The 18349-nt window shown below is 45.4% G+C and overlaps 1 protein-coding gene across 1 annotated transcript in view; it reads right to left on the minus strand.

Annotated features, from left to right (window-relative positions):
• The window catches only part of LOC117520914 (beta-1,4-galactosyltransferase 1-like), a 74527-nt gene extending 68303 nt beyond the window's left edge, over positions 1 to 6224 (minus strand). The window contains exon 1 of the mRNA XM_034182257.1: positions 5433 to 6224. Coding sequence (XP_034038148.1) covers positions 5433 to 5778 — 346 coding nt within the window. The 5' untranslated portion in view covers positions 5779 to 6224. The remainder of the gene's footprint in view (positions 1 to 5432) is intronic.
• Positions 6225 to 18349: the final 12125 nt, after the last annotated feature.

An 18349-nucleotide genomic window follows, 5' to 3' on the forward strand; every position in this document is an offset into this window, starting at 1 on the left:
TCTGCCTCCCATTCTACTCTTACAAACCCTAGGAACTACAAGTAAGCCTGCAGTCTGAGAGCGAAGCGCTCTATTGGGGTGATATGGTACTACGAGGTCCCTAAGATAAGATGGGACCTGATTATTCAAAACCTTATAAGTAAGAAGAAGAATTTTAAATTCTATTCTAGAATTAACAGGAAGCCAATGAAGAGAGGCCAATATGGGTGAGATATGCTCTCTCCTTCTAGTCCCCGTCAGTACTCTAGCTGCAGCATTTTGAATTAACTGAAGGCTTTTTAGTCCTACATATTTGTTTAATATGCGCTTTGAATGACATATCCTGATCAAAAATGACTCCAAGATTTCTCACAGTATTACTAGAGGTCAGGGTAATGCCATCCACAGTAAGGATCTGGTTAGACACCATGTTTCTAAGATTTGTGGGGCCAAGTACAATAACTTCAGTTTTATCTGAGTTTAAAAGCAGGAAATTAGAGGTCATCCATGTCTTTATGTCTGTAAGACAATCCTGCAGTTTAGCTAATTGGTGTGTGTCCTCTGGCTTCATGGATAGATAAAGCTGGGTATCATCTGCGTAACAATGAAAATTTAAGCAATACCGTCTAATAATACTGCCTAAGGGAAGCATGTATAAAGTGAATAAAATTGGTCCTAGCACAGAACCTTGTGGAACTCCATAATTAACTTTAGTCTGTGAAGAAGATTCCCCATTTACATGAACAAATTGTAATCTATTAGACAAATGTGATTCAAACCACCGCAGCGCAGTGCCTTTAATACCTATGGCATGCTCTAATCTCTGTAATAAAATTTTATGGTCAACAGTATCAAAAGCAGCACTGAGGTCTAACAGAACAAGCACAGAGATGAGTCCACTGTCCGAGGCCATAAGAAGATCATTTGTAACCTTCACTAATGCTGTTTCTGTACTATGATGAATTCTAAAACCTGACTGAAACTCTTCAAATAGACCATTCCTCTGCAGATGATCAGTTAGCTGTTTTACGACTACCCTTTCAAGAATTTTTGAGAGAAAAGGAAGGTTGGAGATTGGCCTATAATTAGCTAAGATAGCTGGGTCAAGTGATGGCTTTTTAAGTAATGGTTTAATTACTGCCACCTTAAAAGCCTGTGGTACATAGCCAACTAACAAAGATAGATTGATCATATTTAAGATCGAAGCATTAAATAATGGTAGGGCTTCCTTGAGCAGCCTGGTAGGAATGGGGTCTAATAAACATGTTGATGGTTTGGATGAACTAACTAATGAAAATAACTCAGACAGAACAATCGGAGAGAAAGAGTCTAACCAAATACAGGCATCACTGAAAGCAGCCAAAGATAACGATACGTCTTTGGGATGGTTATGAGTAATTTTTTCTCTAATAGTTAAAATTTTGTTAGCAAAGAAAGTCATGAAGTCATTACTAGTTAAAGTTAATGGAATACTCAGCTCAATAGAGCTCTGACTCTGTCAGCCTGGCTACAGTGCTGAAAAGAAACCTGGGGTTGTTCTTATTTTCTTCAATTAGTGATGAGTAGAAAGATGTCCTAGCTTTACGGAGGGCTTTTTTATAGAGCAACAGACTCTTTTTCCAGGCTAAGTGAAGATCTTCTAAATTAGTGAGACGCCATTTCCTCTCCAACTTACGGGTTATCTGCTTTAAGCTACGAGTTTGTGAGTTATACCAAGGAGTCAGGCACTTCTGATTTAAAGCTCTCTTTTTTAGAGGAGCTACAGCATCCAAAGTTGTCTTCAATGAGGATGTAAAACTATTGACGAGATACTCTATCTCACTTACAGAGTTTAGGTAGCTACTCTGCACTGTGTTGGTATATGGCATTAGAGAACATAAAGAAGGAATCATATCCTTAAACCTAGTTACAGCGCTTTCTGAAAGACTTCCAGTGTAATGAAACTTATTCCCCACTGCTGGGTAGTCCATCAGAGTAAATGTAAATGTTATTAAGAAATGATCAGACAGAAGGGAGTTTTCAGGGAATACTGTTAAGTCTTCTATTTCCATACCATAAGTCAGAACAAGATCTAAGATATGATTAAAGTGGTGGGTGGACTCATTTACTTTTTGAGCAAAGCCAATAGAGTCTAATAATAGATTAAATGCAGTGTTGAGGCTGTCATTCTCAGCATGTGTGGATGTTAAAATCGCCCACTATAATTAACTTATCTGAGCTAAGCACTAAGTCAGACAAAAGGTCTGAAAATTCACAGAGAAACTCACAGTAACGACCAGGTGGACGATAGATAATAACAAATAAAACTGGTTTTTGGGACTTCCAATTTGGATGGACAAGACTAAGAGTCAAGCTTTCAAATGAATTAAAGCTCTGTCTGGGTTTTTGATTAATTAATAAGCTGGAATGGAAGATTGCTGCTAATCCTCCGCCCCAGCCCGTGCTACGAGCATTCTGACAGTTAGTGTGACTCGGGGGTGTTGACTCATTTAAACTAACATATTCATCCTGCTGTAACCAGGTTTCTGTAAGGCAGAATAAATCAATATGTTGATCAATTATTATATCATTTACCAACAGGGACTTAGAAGAGAGAGACCTAATGTTTAATACACCACATTTAACTGTTTTAGTCTGTGGTGCAGTTGAAGGTGCTGTATTATTTTTCTTTTTGAATTTTTATGCTTAAATAGATTTTTGCTGGTTATTGGTAGTCTGGGAGCAGGCACCGTCTCTACGGGGATGGGGTAATGAGGGGATGGCAGGGGGAGAGAAGCTGCAGAGAGGTGTGTAAGACTACAACTCTGCTTCCTGGTCCCAACCCTGGATAGTCACGGTTTGGAGGATTTAAGAAAATTGGCCAGATTTCTAGAAATGAGAGCTGCTCCATCCAAAGTGGGATGGATGCCGTCTCTCCTAACAAGACCAGGTTTTCCCCAGAAGCTTTGCCAATTATCTATGAAGCCCACCTCATTTTTTGGACACCACTCAGACAGCCAGCAATTCAAGGAGAACATGCGGCTAAACATGTCACTCCCGGTCTGATTGGGGAGGGGCCCAGAGAAAACTACAGAGTCCGACATTGTTTATGCAAAGTTACACACCGATTTAATGTTAATTTTAGTGACCTCCGATTGGCGTAACTGGGTGTCATTACTGCCGACGTGAATTACAATCTTACCAAATTTACGCTTAGCCTTAGCCAGCAGTTTCAAATTTCCTTCAATGTCGCCTGCTCTGGCCCCCGGAAGACAATTGACTATGGATGCTGGTGTCGCTAACTTCACATTTCGCAAAACAGAGTCGCCAATAACCAGAGTTTGATCCTCGGCGGGTGTGTCGTCGAGTGGGGAAAAACGGTTAGAGATGTGAACGGGTTGGCGGTGTACACGGGGCTTCTGTTTAGGTCTACGCTTCCTCCTCACAGTCACCCAGTCAGCCTGCTTTCCCGGCTGCTCGGGATCTGCCAGGGGGGAACTAACGGCGGCTAAGCTACCTTGGTCCGCACCGACTACAGGGGCCTGGCTAGCTGTAGAATTTTCCACGGTGCGGAGAGTCTTGTAATGTCCTTTAGGGCCAGATATCTGAAAGGGGTGGATCTGCCCGTGTATAAACTAAACGGTGAAGTGCTGAAAGAAGGCGACTCATGTACATATCTCGGACACATAATCAGTAATGACCTAAGTGATGACCTTGATGTAGCCAGACAATGCAGGCAGCTATATGGATATATGATCCTATGCAAATGTCATATATGTAATGTAGACGTTAAATGAACCTTGTTTCGTTCATCCTGCTCTCCTACGGACACAGCTCAATGTTGGTGGAACTACAAGAAGTCATCTATAAACAAACTATGTGTCTGACCATAACAGCTTTTCAATCACTGGATTTGCCAAATAGAGTACAAGTCCACTGTGCACAGTGTTGTCAGGCTGTGATCGGGAATCTGGTCTATGGGCTCACGTAGCATTTAGACAAGTCTGTGAATCGCATCATGTGCTGTTCTTGACCCCAGCTTAAAACACAGGTCCAGGATCAGTGGTTACCAATGTTACATACAAACCTCTCTATATAAGTTGGTAACTGCCCACATGGACCTATGGACATATCACGTATCTGTGTGAGTCTGGAATAAAGTCATTATTATTATTATTATTATTATATTATGTACTTACATTTAACTTACTAAATAAAATCACATACACACGCTTTGAATATATGGATAATTTACCGCCCCTGCTGGAATGACATGTGAGTCCAGAATGTAATCATCAACATCCATTGTTCAGTGTTGTTGAATAATATCTGTAGTTTCTCCAAAAATATTAGTCCTATAAATGTAACGTTTTCACAGTGTTCATCCTTGACCCAAAATAAATAAAAGTAAGTCCCTTCAGCTGCTCCCTTGTTTGCACTCAGGGTCACCACAGCAAAGCCAAGGTGGAACTGCATGTTGAACTGGCACAGGTTTTACGCCGGATGCCCATCCTGACGCAACTCCACATTACATGGAGAAAAGTGGCAGGGGTGGGGTTTGAACCGGGAACCTTTCAAGTTGAAACCAAGAGCACTAACTACATGGCCACCACACCCAAAATACATAAGCATACCAAACGCCAAATATCAGCTCTCCCCAGTTTGTCTGTGACTGAAGGTGCACGCACACACCTACACACACAGACAGTTTTGTCTTTTCTGCATTCTGCTGCAAGTAGGTGCTTTAATTTTTACACACCTACAAACACAGATTGTGGCATAAGACATCAAACGCACTGCTCTTTTCACTCATAGTAACAGCAACATGATACTTGACTAAACTGGCTAACCCAACCGAACTACAAAAGCACAAAAAAAAAAAAAAAAAATCAATAACACTAACAACACTGTTAAACCAACATGAACCACAATAACATTTAAAACCTCAAACTCCCATGGTGCATTGCAACACAATGTCCATTGTTCAGTGTTTTTAGCTAATATCCATTATTTCTCTAAAAAATATCAGTCCCATTTTTTGTGGTGTTCATCCTTGACCCAAAATACATAAGCAAACCAAATGGCAAACACCAGCTCTCCCTGGTTTATCTGTGATCTAAGCCATACACACAAACACACACACACAGAGGCCACTTGCCTATTATAATATAGATTTTATGTTCTGGTTCAGACAGGTCCAAACATGTTATTTGTATATCATCTCCTCAAACACAACTCAAGCTTCTCTTGCTCCAAAAATAAATAATTGAGGAATTAACTGCGGTTGCAGTGACAGGACATTTTAGAATGTGAGGACGAATGAAAGACACAGGAAATAATTATTAAAATAATTGTTAGGAACAGGTCTCCACGTAATTCTGGATTTATACTCCCTTCAGACTAAACAGTCCGGATCAGTTTGTTTGTTTTTTCAGTCTTGTGATCCAGTTGTTGAAGGACAGGGGAAGACTTACCCAGCAGAGGGGAGGTCTCGGGACATTCCTCCAGAATCCGGGTCGGTTTTTCGACTCCGTTCTGCTCGGGTCTTTTCGGGTCACCTCGGCTCTGACCCTGCTGACCTTTGCCCTGAGCCTGATGGTACAGCGGTCGGTCCGCCGGGTCCTCGGTGTGGGTTTTGGCGTTCCTGAGTGCGTTTGACGGGGTTCCGGACTGCTGCTGGTTTTGGACGAAGGCGAACCGGAGGTCCAGAGAGCGGACGTAGAAGACCACGGTGACGGAAATGTGCAGGAAGCAGAGCAGAACCACCAGCTTACACGTTCGGTTCAGCAGGTTAAAGTTAGTGACCGAGTCTTTGGGCATGTTGGACAAAAACCACAAAACCTAAAGAACCAGAACCGGATCCGGGACAGACAAAACGAGCTGTAGTCCACCGACCGTTAGCTTCTACTGACGCGCTGCATTTCGGGTTTTTTTGGGCACCAAACTGCAGCCAAATGTCGATGAAAATCCTCAAAAAAAAAAAAAAAAACGCCAGGCGGCCCACAAAGTTCCGTTCCCGTTCTATCGAAGACAGAGAGGGGAAAAAAAGAAGCGGAACCCCACCGAAAACACGGCGAACCGTTCGACAGGACAGAACCGTTAAATAACGGCTGAAGACCGAATAAAAACTCCTGTCTGATGGAAAACCGTCTTAAAACGCCCCAACGTAAAGAACACCACGTGATTAAAACGCTCGCAGCGTCCACGCCAAATCCACAGTAAAAGTCGACAAAGTTTGCGGGTATCTGACGGGGACCACGGCCGTCAAGTACAACTTAAAACACACACAGCTTCCGCCAAACTCTTTCATAATAAAGGTGACTTTCAAAGCAACAACAACCTGTTGTTGCTTCCGCCGAAGACGATCAGAGAAAGTGCTGCTTATAACAGTTGTTTTAGTTCACTGATGGGTATAAAATTGTCAAACAACAATTTATCCTTAAAACTCTTTTGTTGTATGTACAGATTTACACTTTTTCCATTTGACAACAGCATCATACTGTTATATTTACACGACCTACACTGTTTATATTGTTTTATATTATTTTTATTTTTATTTGTAAATCAGTAATATTTAAGGTAAATTTTTTACTTAGCTTAGTAGTAGTTTTTATTCTATACTCTGCTCCGTGGGTCTGAGAGGACTGAAATGTCATCTGTGCTGTATGTCAAGCTTGTATAGCATAATTGACAATAAAGGCCCTTACGGAAAAAATCTATAGGTAATTCTATAGGCATGACCTATAGGTTGCTATACGCCAGGCTATAGAATTTCCGTGGACAAGCCTGTAGAGAAACCTATAAGGCGCCATAGAAAAACCTATAAGTGCCTATAGGCAACTGGGACGTTTCACTTATAGGCCCTCTATAGGCGGTCCTATAGGATAGTTATAAGAGTCCGCAGGCCAACCCATAGGATCTCTATAAGAACCTATAGGCCGGCCTATAGAATTTCTATCAGAACCTATAGGATCTTTGTGGGAACGTATAGGTCAACCTATAGGATCTCTATAACAATCCATAGGCCAACCTATAGCATTTCTACCAGAACCTATAGGCCAACCTATAGGATCTCTATGGGAACCTATAGGACAATCTATAGCATCTCTATAGGAACCTACAAGTCATAATGCCATAAAATATACAAAGGATAATGGGAACAATTAAACATTTAAATATAAAATTTATTTCACAAATACACAATAAACAATACACAAAAAGTGACAAAATGTAACTTTTTCTTGAATGAAATATTGAACATTAACTTTAGGGCAAGCCTTTAATCAGCGGTATCACACTTCTTCAGCAAGCGTTTGCCTTCGGTGTTCAAGAGGTGAGTGATGGCTGTTTTGACTGGTTGAACATCAGGAGAACGGGTCTGTTCTTTGATATAATGTGCATATGTAAACTAAATTAATAAATAAAATCTGTAATTTGTGGATGCAGCATACAGATAAAAGCAAAATCAAACAGCATAGGGTTTAACAGCAATTAAAACAGTTATTCAAAAATAATTCTCCAAGAAATATTAGTTAAAAATTATACCACCAGTTCCCAAAGCTGGGGAAAAACATTACCATATTTTCTCTATTAGAAGTGCATGGGCTTACGTAAATAACGTGTGTTTTTATGGTCAAAATGAGTAATATTTTAATATTTCTGTATCAAAAGAATTTAATTTTTGGTCTAGGTGCGCCTCTAATAGAGCAAATATATTATATGTGTTGTGTGGGCCGCTGAAGAGGAGGTACTGCTGGCCCACCACCACAAGATGGCGCCCTGCTTGAAGTGCGGGCTTCAAGCACGAGAGGGCGTCGGAGCGACCAGGAGTGACAGCTGTCACTCATCATCCGTACCAGCTGTCACTCATCCACTACTCATCACCACCACCATAAAGGCCGGACTGCAACTCCACCTCCCCGCGAGAAATCAACTACCAATCATGTAATTTTCTCTGCTGACTTAAAATTCAAGTATTAGTCTGATCTCTTTTTGCAGCCGTTTTCCTGGGACGGATACCCTGTCTGTGGAGTTGGCGTTTGGTGTGGACTGCGACGGCTTCGCCTCACACCCCACCCAGATAAGTGGTTATCTCAGGAGCTGCACGAGTGTGTGATTGGAGGTGGAGGTTCTCCCTCCTTTACTGAATACAGACTGTGGGATTACTGAGTGTGCGACCTCACACTCATCTGGACTGTCTCTGTTCTCTGCCAGCAGTACCGGGTCTGACTGCTGAAGACAGCGGCCACCTGGGGCGCAGGGCTTGGCGGCTCCGGTGTTCTTCAGCTCCGTTGGCGGTGGAAGCTGTGTGGATCTGGCTTTTCTCTCGCCAGGCGTCTTCTATCGTCGAGCCTGCCCACACGTCACGTGGTGTATGATTGACAGTCACTGTATTGTTATTGTCTGTACATCGTTGTGTGATTCACAACATTAAATTGTTACTTTTTGGCTTATCTATTGTCCATTCATTAACACCCCCTGTTGTGGGTCCGTGTCACGACACTTTCACAACAGGATTTCTCTGCCAGCGTCATGGATCCTGAGGGGCGTCAACCATCGCTTGAACAGCCAACGGAAGAGCGAGGTGCACAGGCGCCAGCAGGAGGCGTGTTGGGTGAGCTGCAGCACATCTTAACCGCCTTTACTGCTCGGTTGGACTTAATTACCGAGCAGAGCAATGTTCTCAATCGTAGGATGGAGGCTCTCACCGCCCAGGTGGAAGCGCGTGCTCAGGGCACTGCTGCAGCACCTCCTCCTGCTGACCGTGTGCCAGAAACAGACATTCCGCTGGTCGTTCAACGAACCCCCCCACCTTCCCCTGAAGCATACATAAGTCCTCCGGAGCCGTACGGAGGCTGTGTGGAGACGTGCGCGGACTTCTTGATGCAGTGCTCGCTCGTCTTTTCACAGCGTCCCGTCATGTACGCAGCAGACGCCAGCCGGGTGGCTTATGTGATCAATTTGCTTCGAGGAGAGGCACGCGCCTGGGCTACGGCGCTTTGGGAGCAGAATTCACGGCTCCTAACGGTTTATACTGAGTTTGTGAGGGAGTTCCGACAAGTGTTCGACCACCCTCATAGAGGCGAGACCGCTTCAAGTGTGCTGCTGTCGATACGGCAGGGGCGTCGGAGCGCAGCGAAGTATGCAGTCAACTTCCGCATCGCGGCAGCGCGAGCCGGCTGGAATGCTGTTGCGCTCCGCGCCGCCTTTGTAAACGGACTGTCTCTGGTCCTTAAGGAGCACCTGGTGTCGAAGGACGAGCCGCGGGATTTAGATGGGCTTATCGACCTGGTTATACGGTTAGACAACCGATTAATGGAACACCGACGGGAACGAGACGAGGGGCGTGGCCAGGCACAAGCCGTCCCTCTTCCTCCCGGGTCCCAAAGGAAGCCGCTTTCCCCACGCTCCACTGCCAGGGCTCTCCACGTGACAACAGCTCCCCCTGCTGACGTTGCTATGGAAACGAGCAGGGCCAAAAAACGATCAGATCAGAGACAAAGGAGGCTGATCCGTGGAGAGTGTTTTCTCTGCAGCTCTACCAAGCACATACAGAGAGAATGCCCCAAACAGTCAAAACAACAGCACTCGTCCTTAGAGACTGGGCTAAGGGTGGGTCACAACACCCACGTGGGGAAACCCCGACGATCTGCACGAATCCCAGTCACGATCCTGAGTGGGGATCTAACCCTTCACGCCCCAGCACTGGTGGACACGGTCGGAGGGGAATCTGCTGGATAGCAGATGGGCAAAGGAGGTTGGGCTCCCTCTAGTGGCCTTACCGTCACCATTGTCGGTGCGGGCGCTAGATGGCACCCTTCTTCCACTAATCACACACCAGACACAGCCAGAAGGACGGCGGACTCCGTCCATGCATTGATTACAGAGGGCTGAACAAGATCACGGTTCGCAACCGATACCCGTTACCTCTGTTGGATTCAGTGTTCACGCCCCTGCATGGAGCCCAAATTTTCACGAAATTGGATCTTAGGAATGCTTATCACCTGGTTCGGATCCGGGAGGGAGACGAGTGGAAGACGGCATTTAACACCCCGTTAGGTCACTTTGAGTACCTGGTCATGCCGTTCGGCCTCACCAATGCGCCCGCGACGTTCCAAGCATTGGTTAATGACGTCTTGCTGGACTTCCTGCATCGGTTTGTCTTCGTATATCTAGATGATATACTCATCTTTTCTCCGGATCCTGAGACCCATGTCAAGCATGTACGTCAGGTCCTACAGCGGTTGTGGGAGAACCGGCTGTTTGTGAAGGGCGAGAAGTGTGAGTTCCACCGCACTTCTTTGTCCTTCTTGGGGTTCATCATCTCCTCCAACTCCGTCGCCCCTGATCCGGCCAAGGTTGCGGCGGTGAGAGATTGGCCCCAACCAACGAACCGTAGGAAACTACAACAGTTCCTCGGTTTTGCAAATTTCTACCGGAGGTTCATCAAGGGCTACAGTCAGGTAGTTAGCCCCCTGATAGCCCTGACCTCCACAAAAGTCCCCTTCACCTGGTCGGATCGGTGCGAAGCCGCGTTTAGGGAGTTGAAACGCCAGTTCTCGACTGCACCGGTTCTGGTGCAGCCCGATCCCAAGCGCCAGTTTGTTGTTGAAGTGGATGCCTCTGACTCAGGGATAGGAGCCGTGCTGTCCCAGAGCGGGGAGTCCGACAAGGTTCTCCATCCATGTGCCTACTTTTCCCGCAGGTTGACCCCAGCTGAACGGAACTATGACGTCGGCAATCGGGAACTTCTTGCGGTGAAGGAGGCTCTTGAGGAGTGGAGACACCTGTTGGAGGGAGCATCGGTACCATTTACGGTTTTCACGGACCATCGGAACCTGGAGTACATCCGGACCGCGAAGCGTCTGAACCCCAGGCAAGCCCGCTGGTCGCTGTTCTTCGGGCGTTTTGACTTCCGGATCACCTACCGCCCCGGGACAAAGAACCAACGATCTGACGCCCTGTCCCGGGTGCACGAAGAGGAGGTCAAGACCAAGCTGTCACACCCCCCTGAAACCATCATCCCCGAGTCCACTGTCGTGGCCGCCCTTACCTGGGACATGGAGAAGACCGTCCGGGAGGCCCTGACACAGAGCCCGGACCCGGGGACAGGTCCGAAGAACAAACTGTACGTCCCACCAGAGGCCAGGGCTGCGGTCCTTGACTTCTGTCACGGTTCCAAGCTCTCCTGTCACCCAGGGGTGCGAAGGACCGTGGCAGTGGTCCGGCAGCGCTTCTGGTGGGCATCTATGGAAGCCGACAACTGGGAGTATGTCCAGGCCTGCATCCACCTGTGCCGGGGCAAAGCCGACCATCACAAGGCCCAAGGCCTCCTCCAGCCTCTGCCCGTGCCTCGTCGCCCCTGGTCTCATATCAGCCTGGACTTTGTCACGGGCCTTCCGCCGTCCCAGGGCAACACCACCATCTTAACGATAGTGGACCGGTTCTCCAAGGCGGCCCACTTCGTGGCCCTCCCGAAGCTCCCGACGGCCCAGGAGACTGCAGACCTCCTGGTCCACCATGTCGTGCGTCTGCATGGGATTCCATCAGACATTGTCTCGGATCGTGGTCCTCAGTTCTCCTCCCAGGTCTGGAGGAGTTTCTGCAGGGAACTGGGGGCCACCGTCAGTCTCTCGTCTGGGTACCACCCCCAGACGAACGGGCAGGCAGAGCGGACTAACCAGGAACTGGAGCAGGCCCTCCGCTGCGTGACCTCCACGCACCCGACGGCCTGGAGTGACCATCTGGCCTGGATCGAGTACGCTCATAATAGCCAAGTCTCATCTGCCACCGGCCTCTCCCCGTTTGAGGTGTGTTTGGGGTACCAGCCCCCATTGTTTCCACTGGTGGAGGGAGAGGTTGGGTGCCCTCAGTCCAGGGCCCATCTGAGGAAGTGCCATCGGGTGTGGCGTACCGCCCGCTCTGCCCTGCTCAGAGCCCGGACGAGGGCTAAGGCCCATGCAGACCGCCGGCGTTCCCCGGCCCCTGCATACCAGCCCGGGCAGGAGGTCTGGCTATCCACTAAGGACATCCCCCTGCAAGTGGAATCCCACAAACTAAAGGACAGGTACATCGGACCATTTCCCATACTCAAAGTCCTCAGTCCGGCCGCAGTGAAGCTGAAGCTGCCAGCTTCACTGCGGATACACCCCGTGTTTCATGTGTCAAGACTCAAGCCCTGCCATACCTCACCACTGTGTGCCCCGGGACCAGCGCCGCCTCCTGCCCGGATCATTGATGGGGAGCCCGCGTGGACGGTACGCCGGCTCCTGGACGTCCGTCGAAAGGGCCGGGGGTTCCAGTATCTGGTGGACTGGGAGGGTTATGGCCCTGAAGAGCACTCCTGGGTGAAGAGGAGCTTCATCCTGGACCCAGCCCTCCTGGCCGACTTCTACACCCGTCACCCGGACAAGCCTGGTCGGGCGCCTCCTGTTGTGTGGGCCGCTGAAGAGGAGGTACTGCTGGCCCACCACCACAAGATGGCGCCCTGCTTGAAGTGCGGGCTTCAAGCACGAGAGGGCGTCAGAGCGACCAGGAGTGACAGCTGTCACTCATCATCCGTACCAGCTGTCACTCATCCACTACTCATCACCACCACCATAAAGGCCAGACTGCAACTCCACCTCCCCGCCGAGAAATCAACTACCAATCAGGTAATTTTCTCTGCTGACTTAAAATTCAAGTATTAGTCTGATCTCTTTTTGCAGCCGTTTTCCTGGGACGGATACCCTGTCTGTGGAGTTGGCGTTTGGTGTGGACTGCGACGGCTTCGCCTCACACCCCACCCAGATAAGTGGTTATCTCAGGAGCTGCACGAGTGTGTGATTGGAGGTGGAGGTTTTCCCTCCTTTACTGAATACAGACTGTGGGATTACTGAGTGTGCGACCTCACACTCATCAGTACTGTCTCTGTTCTCTGCCAGCAGTACCGGGTCTGACTGCTGAAGACAGCGGCCACCTGGGGCGCAGGGCTTGGCGGCTCCGGTGTTCTTCAGCTCCGTTGGCGGTGGAAGCTGTGTGGATCCGGCTTTTCTCTCGCCAGGCGTCTTCTATCGTCGAGCCTGCCCACACGTCACCTGGTGTATGATTGACAGTCACTGTATTGTTATTGTCTGTACATCGTTGTGTGATTCACAACATTGAATTGTTACTTTTTGGCTTATCCATTGTCCGTTCATTAACGCCCCCTGTTGTGGGTCCGTGTCACGACACTTTCACAACAATATGTAAGGCATTTCATTAATAATGTTATCGTTATGCCAGTTAACTTACCAATTGTGAACTCTACACCAGGCAGCTTCTTTTTGGCTCTCACATCTTTAAAAGCCTTGCTTTTCTTTCCAGTGAGGGAAGATGATTGTAGCACTTCTGGTATGTGAATCATCCACACCAGGGTGTTTGTGTATTCTTTAACATTTGGGGGGTTTTTTGCATTTAGTATCCTCTTTTGCCAAACTGTTATGGCCACCTCTGGCCACAAAGTTACCTGAAATTAAAAGACATAAAGCTTGAGATGATGTACAACAGTAAAAAGTTTCCTACAACAAACAGTATACAAAGCATTGTCTAGAATAAGAAAAACATCTTCTTTTTTTTCACCATGGAGGCTTGATGTGCACAAATGGAAGAAAAAAATATTATTGCCTGGTTTAAAATGGTAAATGCCTGGTTTTGAATATTCCATTATTATTTTGTCTTTTTTTTCCTCTCTTATTAACTGACCAAAAGATAACTCAATGGCAGTGACTGTTTTTTTTTTTTTATCTGGTATGTGTTATCAGTAAATTGCACCAAGTAAATAATTTGGCTTTTTGCACAGAACATGATTTTTGTTCACAATTGACCCCCCCATAAGAAAGCACATATACTTGTATGTGTGCACACATTTATCCTTATGCTAAAGAAAACAAAACAGAATTCCAGTATATGTGGAGGTGCCACTTTAAATTTGACACAATGTACAATTATTGTCAATTTTTTTACATCATTGGCACACATAAATGCAACAAGGGAGTTAAGTCCAGCTGTAAATAAATGCAGATTGTTCAATAATTATACAAAGTCAAAATGATTGACACTATTGCCACTGGGTGTTTTATACGAGTTAAAAAGGACAATGAGGTGCTCACCAATGCAATCTGCATGCTCTTGTCCATCATCATCTTCACTCTGTAACAGAATAATAATCATGATTAATTTAACCCTGTGAGCATGGACCGGGCAGCCGGGCCACCCGCCCTCAACCACCACCCAATCCTCTCTGCACCCGACCCTGCAGGTGGTGAACCCACAGGAGGGTGGGCCCACGTCACTCTTTCGGGCTGAGCCCGGCCGGGCCCCATGGTTGGGCCTCATGACCGAGGCTCATGACCGAAAGAACGAGATCGCGAGTACAAGCGGCTGAGATGAGTTTCCTCCGCAGGGTAGCTGGGCGCTCCCTTAGAGATAGGGTGAGGAGCTTGGAGTCGAGCCGCTGCTCCTCCACGTCGAAAGGAGTCAGTTGAGGTGGCTCAGGCATCTTTTCCAGATGCCCCCTTGACGCCTCGTTGGAGAGGTGTTCTGGGCACGTCCCATTGGGAGGAGGCCCCGGGGAAGACCCAGGACACGCTGGAGGGACTACATCTCTCGGCTGGCTTGGGAATGCCTTGGGGTTCCCCCGGAGGAGCTGGGGGAGGTGTGTGTGGATCAGGAGGTCTGGGCGGCTTTGCTTGAGCTGCTGCCCCTGCGACCCGACTCCGGATAAAGCGGAAGAAAATGGATGGATGGATGGATAATTTAACCCTACTGAAATTAAACTGAGTTGCGATGATAAATAAAGCAAGCAAAGAACAATAAGAATTGTAGATGTAGCTTACCTCAGGACTCAAAATACATTCTTCTTCTTGTGAAGCCGCTGGGGTCTGTACATGTGTGGTAAAAAGAACAGTTTAATATGATGTGTATGTAAAGCATGGCAGTAAATGTACTTTATATACTATTATACCATTCCTTGGAAACAATCATAATGTTGCTTTATACATACCTTCTCTTTCATTTCCTTCTATATAGCTCTTGCCAGCTCTTCTTCATCACTGTTCTTTGAAACCACTTTCTTTTTCTTCTTAATCTACAGAGACAAAATTATACGAGTATTCTGAGTCATACATGCAACATTAACAAAGTGAAATACACATGTGACAAGGACATAAACAGACACTATCATAGTGCATTCATGAAGAAAACAGTGTCTGGTTGACCCGCTCCACTGCCGACTCGCGCTGGCTGACTCGCTCCGGTTTTCTGGACGACCCGCTCCACTCACAAAGCGGAGCGGGTCGTCCTAGATATTTATTCTTATTTACCAGATACCATTCACTTGTTTTTCATTCTTATTCATCAGATAACTTAATGTCATTCCCCTAGCAAAATTCGTCGTTTTCTTATATATACCCAAACATGTTTACGAATTATAAACAAACGTCATCTGCAGCGCACCAAGTCATGTTCACTCAGTCATGTCAGTTAGTAAGTGTTATTCCTTCTACATTTACGAGGTGTATCATTAAATAAGTGATTCTTTCAACTGAGAAGTAGAGCAGGCCTCGGAGGATGTTCATTCAGTTGTTTAATTTTGTAGGAAAAAAGCAGATCACAGACATGACACAAAACTAATGTCATTTCAAATGGCAACTTTCTGGCTTTAAGAAACACTATAAGAAATCAGGAAAAAAAATTGTGGCAGTCAGTAACAGTTACTTTTTTAGACCAAGCAGAGGGAAAAAAATATGGAATCATGAAAAACAAAAGAACACTCCAACACATCACTAGTATTTTGTTGCACCACCTCTGGCTTTTATAACAGCTTGCAGTCTCTGAGGCATGGACTTAATGAGTGACAAACAGTACTCTTCATCAATCTGGCTCCAACTTTCTCTGATTGCTGTTGCCAGATCAGCTTTGCAGGTTGGAGCCTTGTCATGGACCATTTTCTTCAACTTCCACCAAAGATTTTCAATTGGATTAAGATCCGGACTATTTGCAGGCCATGACATTGACCCTATGTGTCTTTTTGCAAGGAATGTTTTCACAGTTTTTGCTCTATGGCAAGATGCATTATCATCTTGAAAAATGATTTCATCATCCCCAAACATCCTTTCAATTGATGGGATAAGAAAAGTGTCCAAAATATAAACGTAAACTTGTGCATTTATTGATGATGTAATGACAGCCATCTCCCCAGTGCCTTTACCTGACATGCAGCCCCATATCATCAATGACTGTGGAAATTTACATGTTCTCTTCAGGCAGTCATCTTTATAAATCTCATTGGAACGGCACCACACAAAAGTTCCAGCATCATCACCTTGCCCAATGCAGATTCGAGATTCATCACTGAATATGACTTTCATCCAGTCATCCACAGTCCACGGCGGTTTCTTACAGTTCGGTCACAGACGTTGACTCCAGTTTCCTCCCATTCGTTCCTCATTTGTTTTGTTGTGCATTTTCGATTTTTGAGACATATTGCTTTAAGTTTTCTGTCTTGACGCTTTGATGTCTTCCTTGGTCTACCAGTATGTTTGCCTTTAACAAGCTTCCCATGTTGTTTGTATTTGGTCTAGAGTTTAGACACAGCTGACTGTGAACAACCAACATCTTTTGCAACATTGTGTGATGATTTACCCTCTTTTAAGAGTTTGATAATCCTCTCCTTTGTTTCAATTGACATCTCTCGTGTTGGAGCCATGATTCAGGTCAGTCCACTTGGTGCAACAGCTCTCCAAGGTGTGATCACTCCTTTTTAGATGCAGACTAATGAGCAGATCTGATTTGATGCAGGTGTTAGTTTTGGGGATGAAAATTTACAGGGTGATTCCATAATTTATTCCTCAGAATTGAGTGAGTCCATATTTTTTCCCTCTGCTTGGTCTAAAAAAGTAACCGTTACTGACTGCCACAATTATTTTTCCTGATTTCTTATAGTGTTTATTAAAGCCAGAAAGTTGCCATTTGAAATGACTTTAGTTTTGTGTCATGTCTGTGATCTGCTTTTTTTCTACAAAATTAAACAACTGAATAAACATCCTCCGAGGCCAGTGATTCCATAATTATTGCCAGGGGTTGTACAAAAGAAGATGGAATCTCAGATTAAATGGCTTTAAAGAAGAAAAAGAAGAAAACACAAGGGATCTTGTTGCAAGTCTGCTCACAAAGATTGCCCCACACTGGAAGGAAAAAATGGGCTTCATTCTGAACTCTGTACATAGATTGGGTCCCCCCACAACCAACCATCCACGTCAGAGCATCATGCAGTTCACCCTAAGAATCTACAGGGACGAGCTTTGGAGAATGACAAAGAACCACCAGATCTGCAAAGACCTCAGCATCCGCTTTGTAGAGGATCTCATCAAAGAAGACGGGAAAGCAAGGAAAGCGGTTTGGCCCAAGGTGGAACAAGCCAGAAAGGAAGGTCAAAAGACTATGTTCCGTGGGCCCTATGCTTATATCAACGGTCAGAAGGTTATGCCTTAATTCATATGGTCCTACAGGCATAATATATTCTAAATATTCAGGTTATTGCTACCACCTCTTTGTTGGTAACACTTTTGATACTGTTATTGACTGTTCAATTGTTTACATCTAATTCTTACTGTTTAATATTCTATGTTTGAATTGAAAAACTCTATTTCTTTTCTATCTATTAATGCAAGGGGTCTTAGAGACTTAACAAAAAGGAAAAGCTTATTTTTATTTTGTAAGGGGAAAAAGGTGCAATTATTTTTCTTACAGGAGACACTCAAAGGAAGAAGATGTCACATTTTGGACTCAACAATGGGGCGATAAAGCCTACTTTAGCTATGGCACTACCAGTTCAGCAGGAGTAGCTATTCTTCTAAAGAATTTCACTGGCCAGGTAATATATAATGATGCAGCTGTGAATGGCCACTGGCTCACTATTGTGGTAAATATAGATAATATCAAATTTATTTTGATGAATGTCTATGGATACAGTAATATAAGTGAAAACAAACAATTGCTGAAAGAATGAAATTCTCTTTTGAATCACCTTAAAGTAGTACATTCAACTGAGAATATATTGCTGGGAGGTGACTTAAATTTGGTAAAAGATGATTTTCTTGATAAAATTCCCTCTAAATACTCCTCTGCTCATCCAGTAGGGTATTCCATAATTTTTGTAATGAACTTTACCTAACTGATGCTTGGAGACATCTTAATCCTGACCTGAAGCAGTTTTCATGGTTCAGCCCAAACTGTAACTCAAAATCTAGAATTGATCATTGGTTCATTTCAAATAATTTAGTACACTTTGATTACAGCTGTAATATATCGGCTGCTCCCTTGACAGATCATAGTGTGCTATATTTTGAAATTAAATCCAAAACCAAATCTT

This window comes from Thalassophryne amazonica, chromosome 11 (assembly GCF_902500255.1).
Source record: "Thalassophryne amazonica chromosome 11, fThaAma1.1, whole genome shotgun sequence".
Lineage (NCBI taxonomy): Eukaryota > Metazoa > Chordata > Actinopteri > Batrachoidiformes > Batrachoididae > Thalassophryne > Thalassophryne amazonica.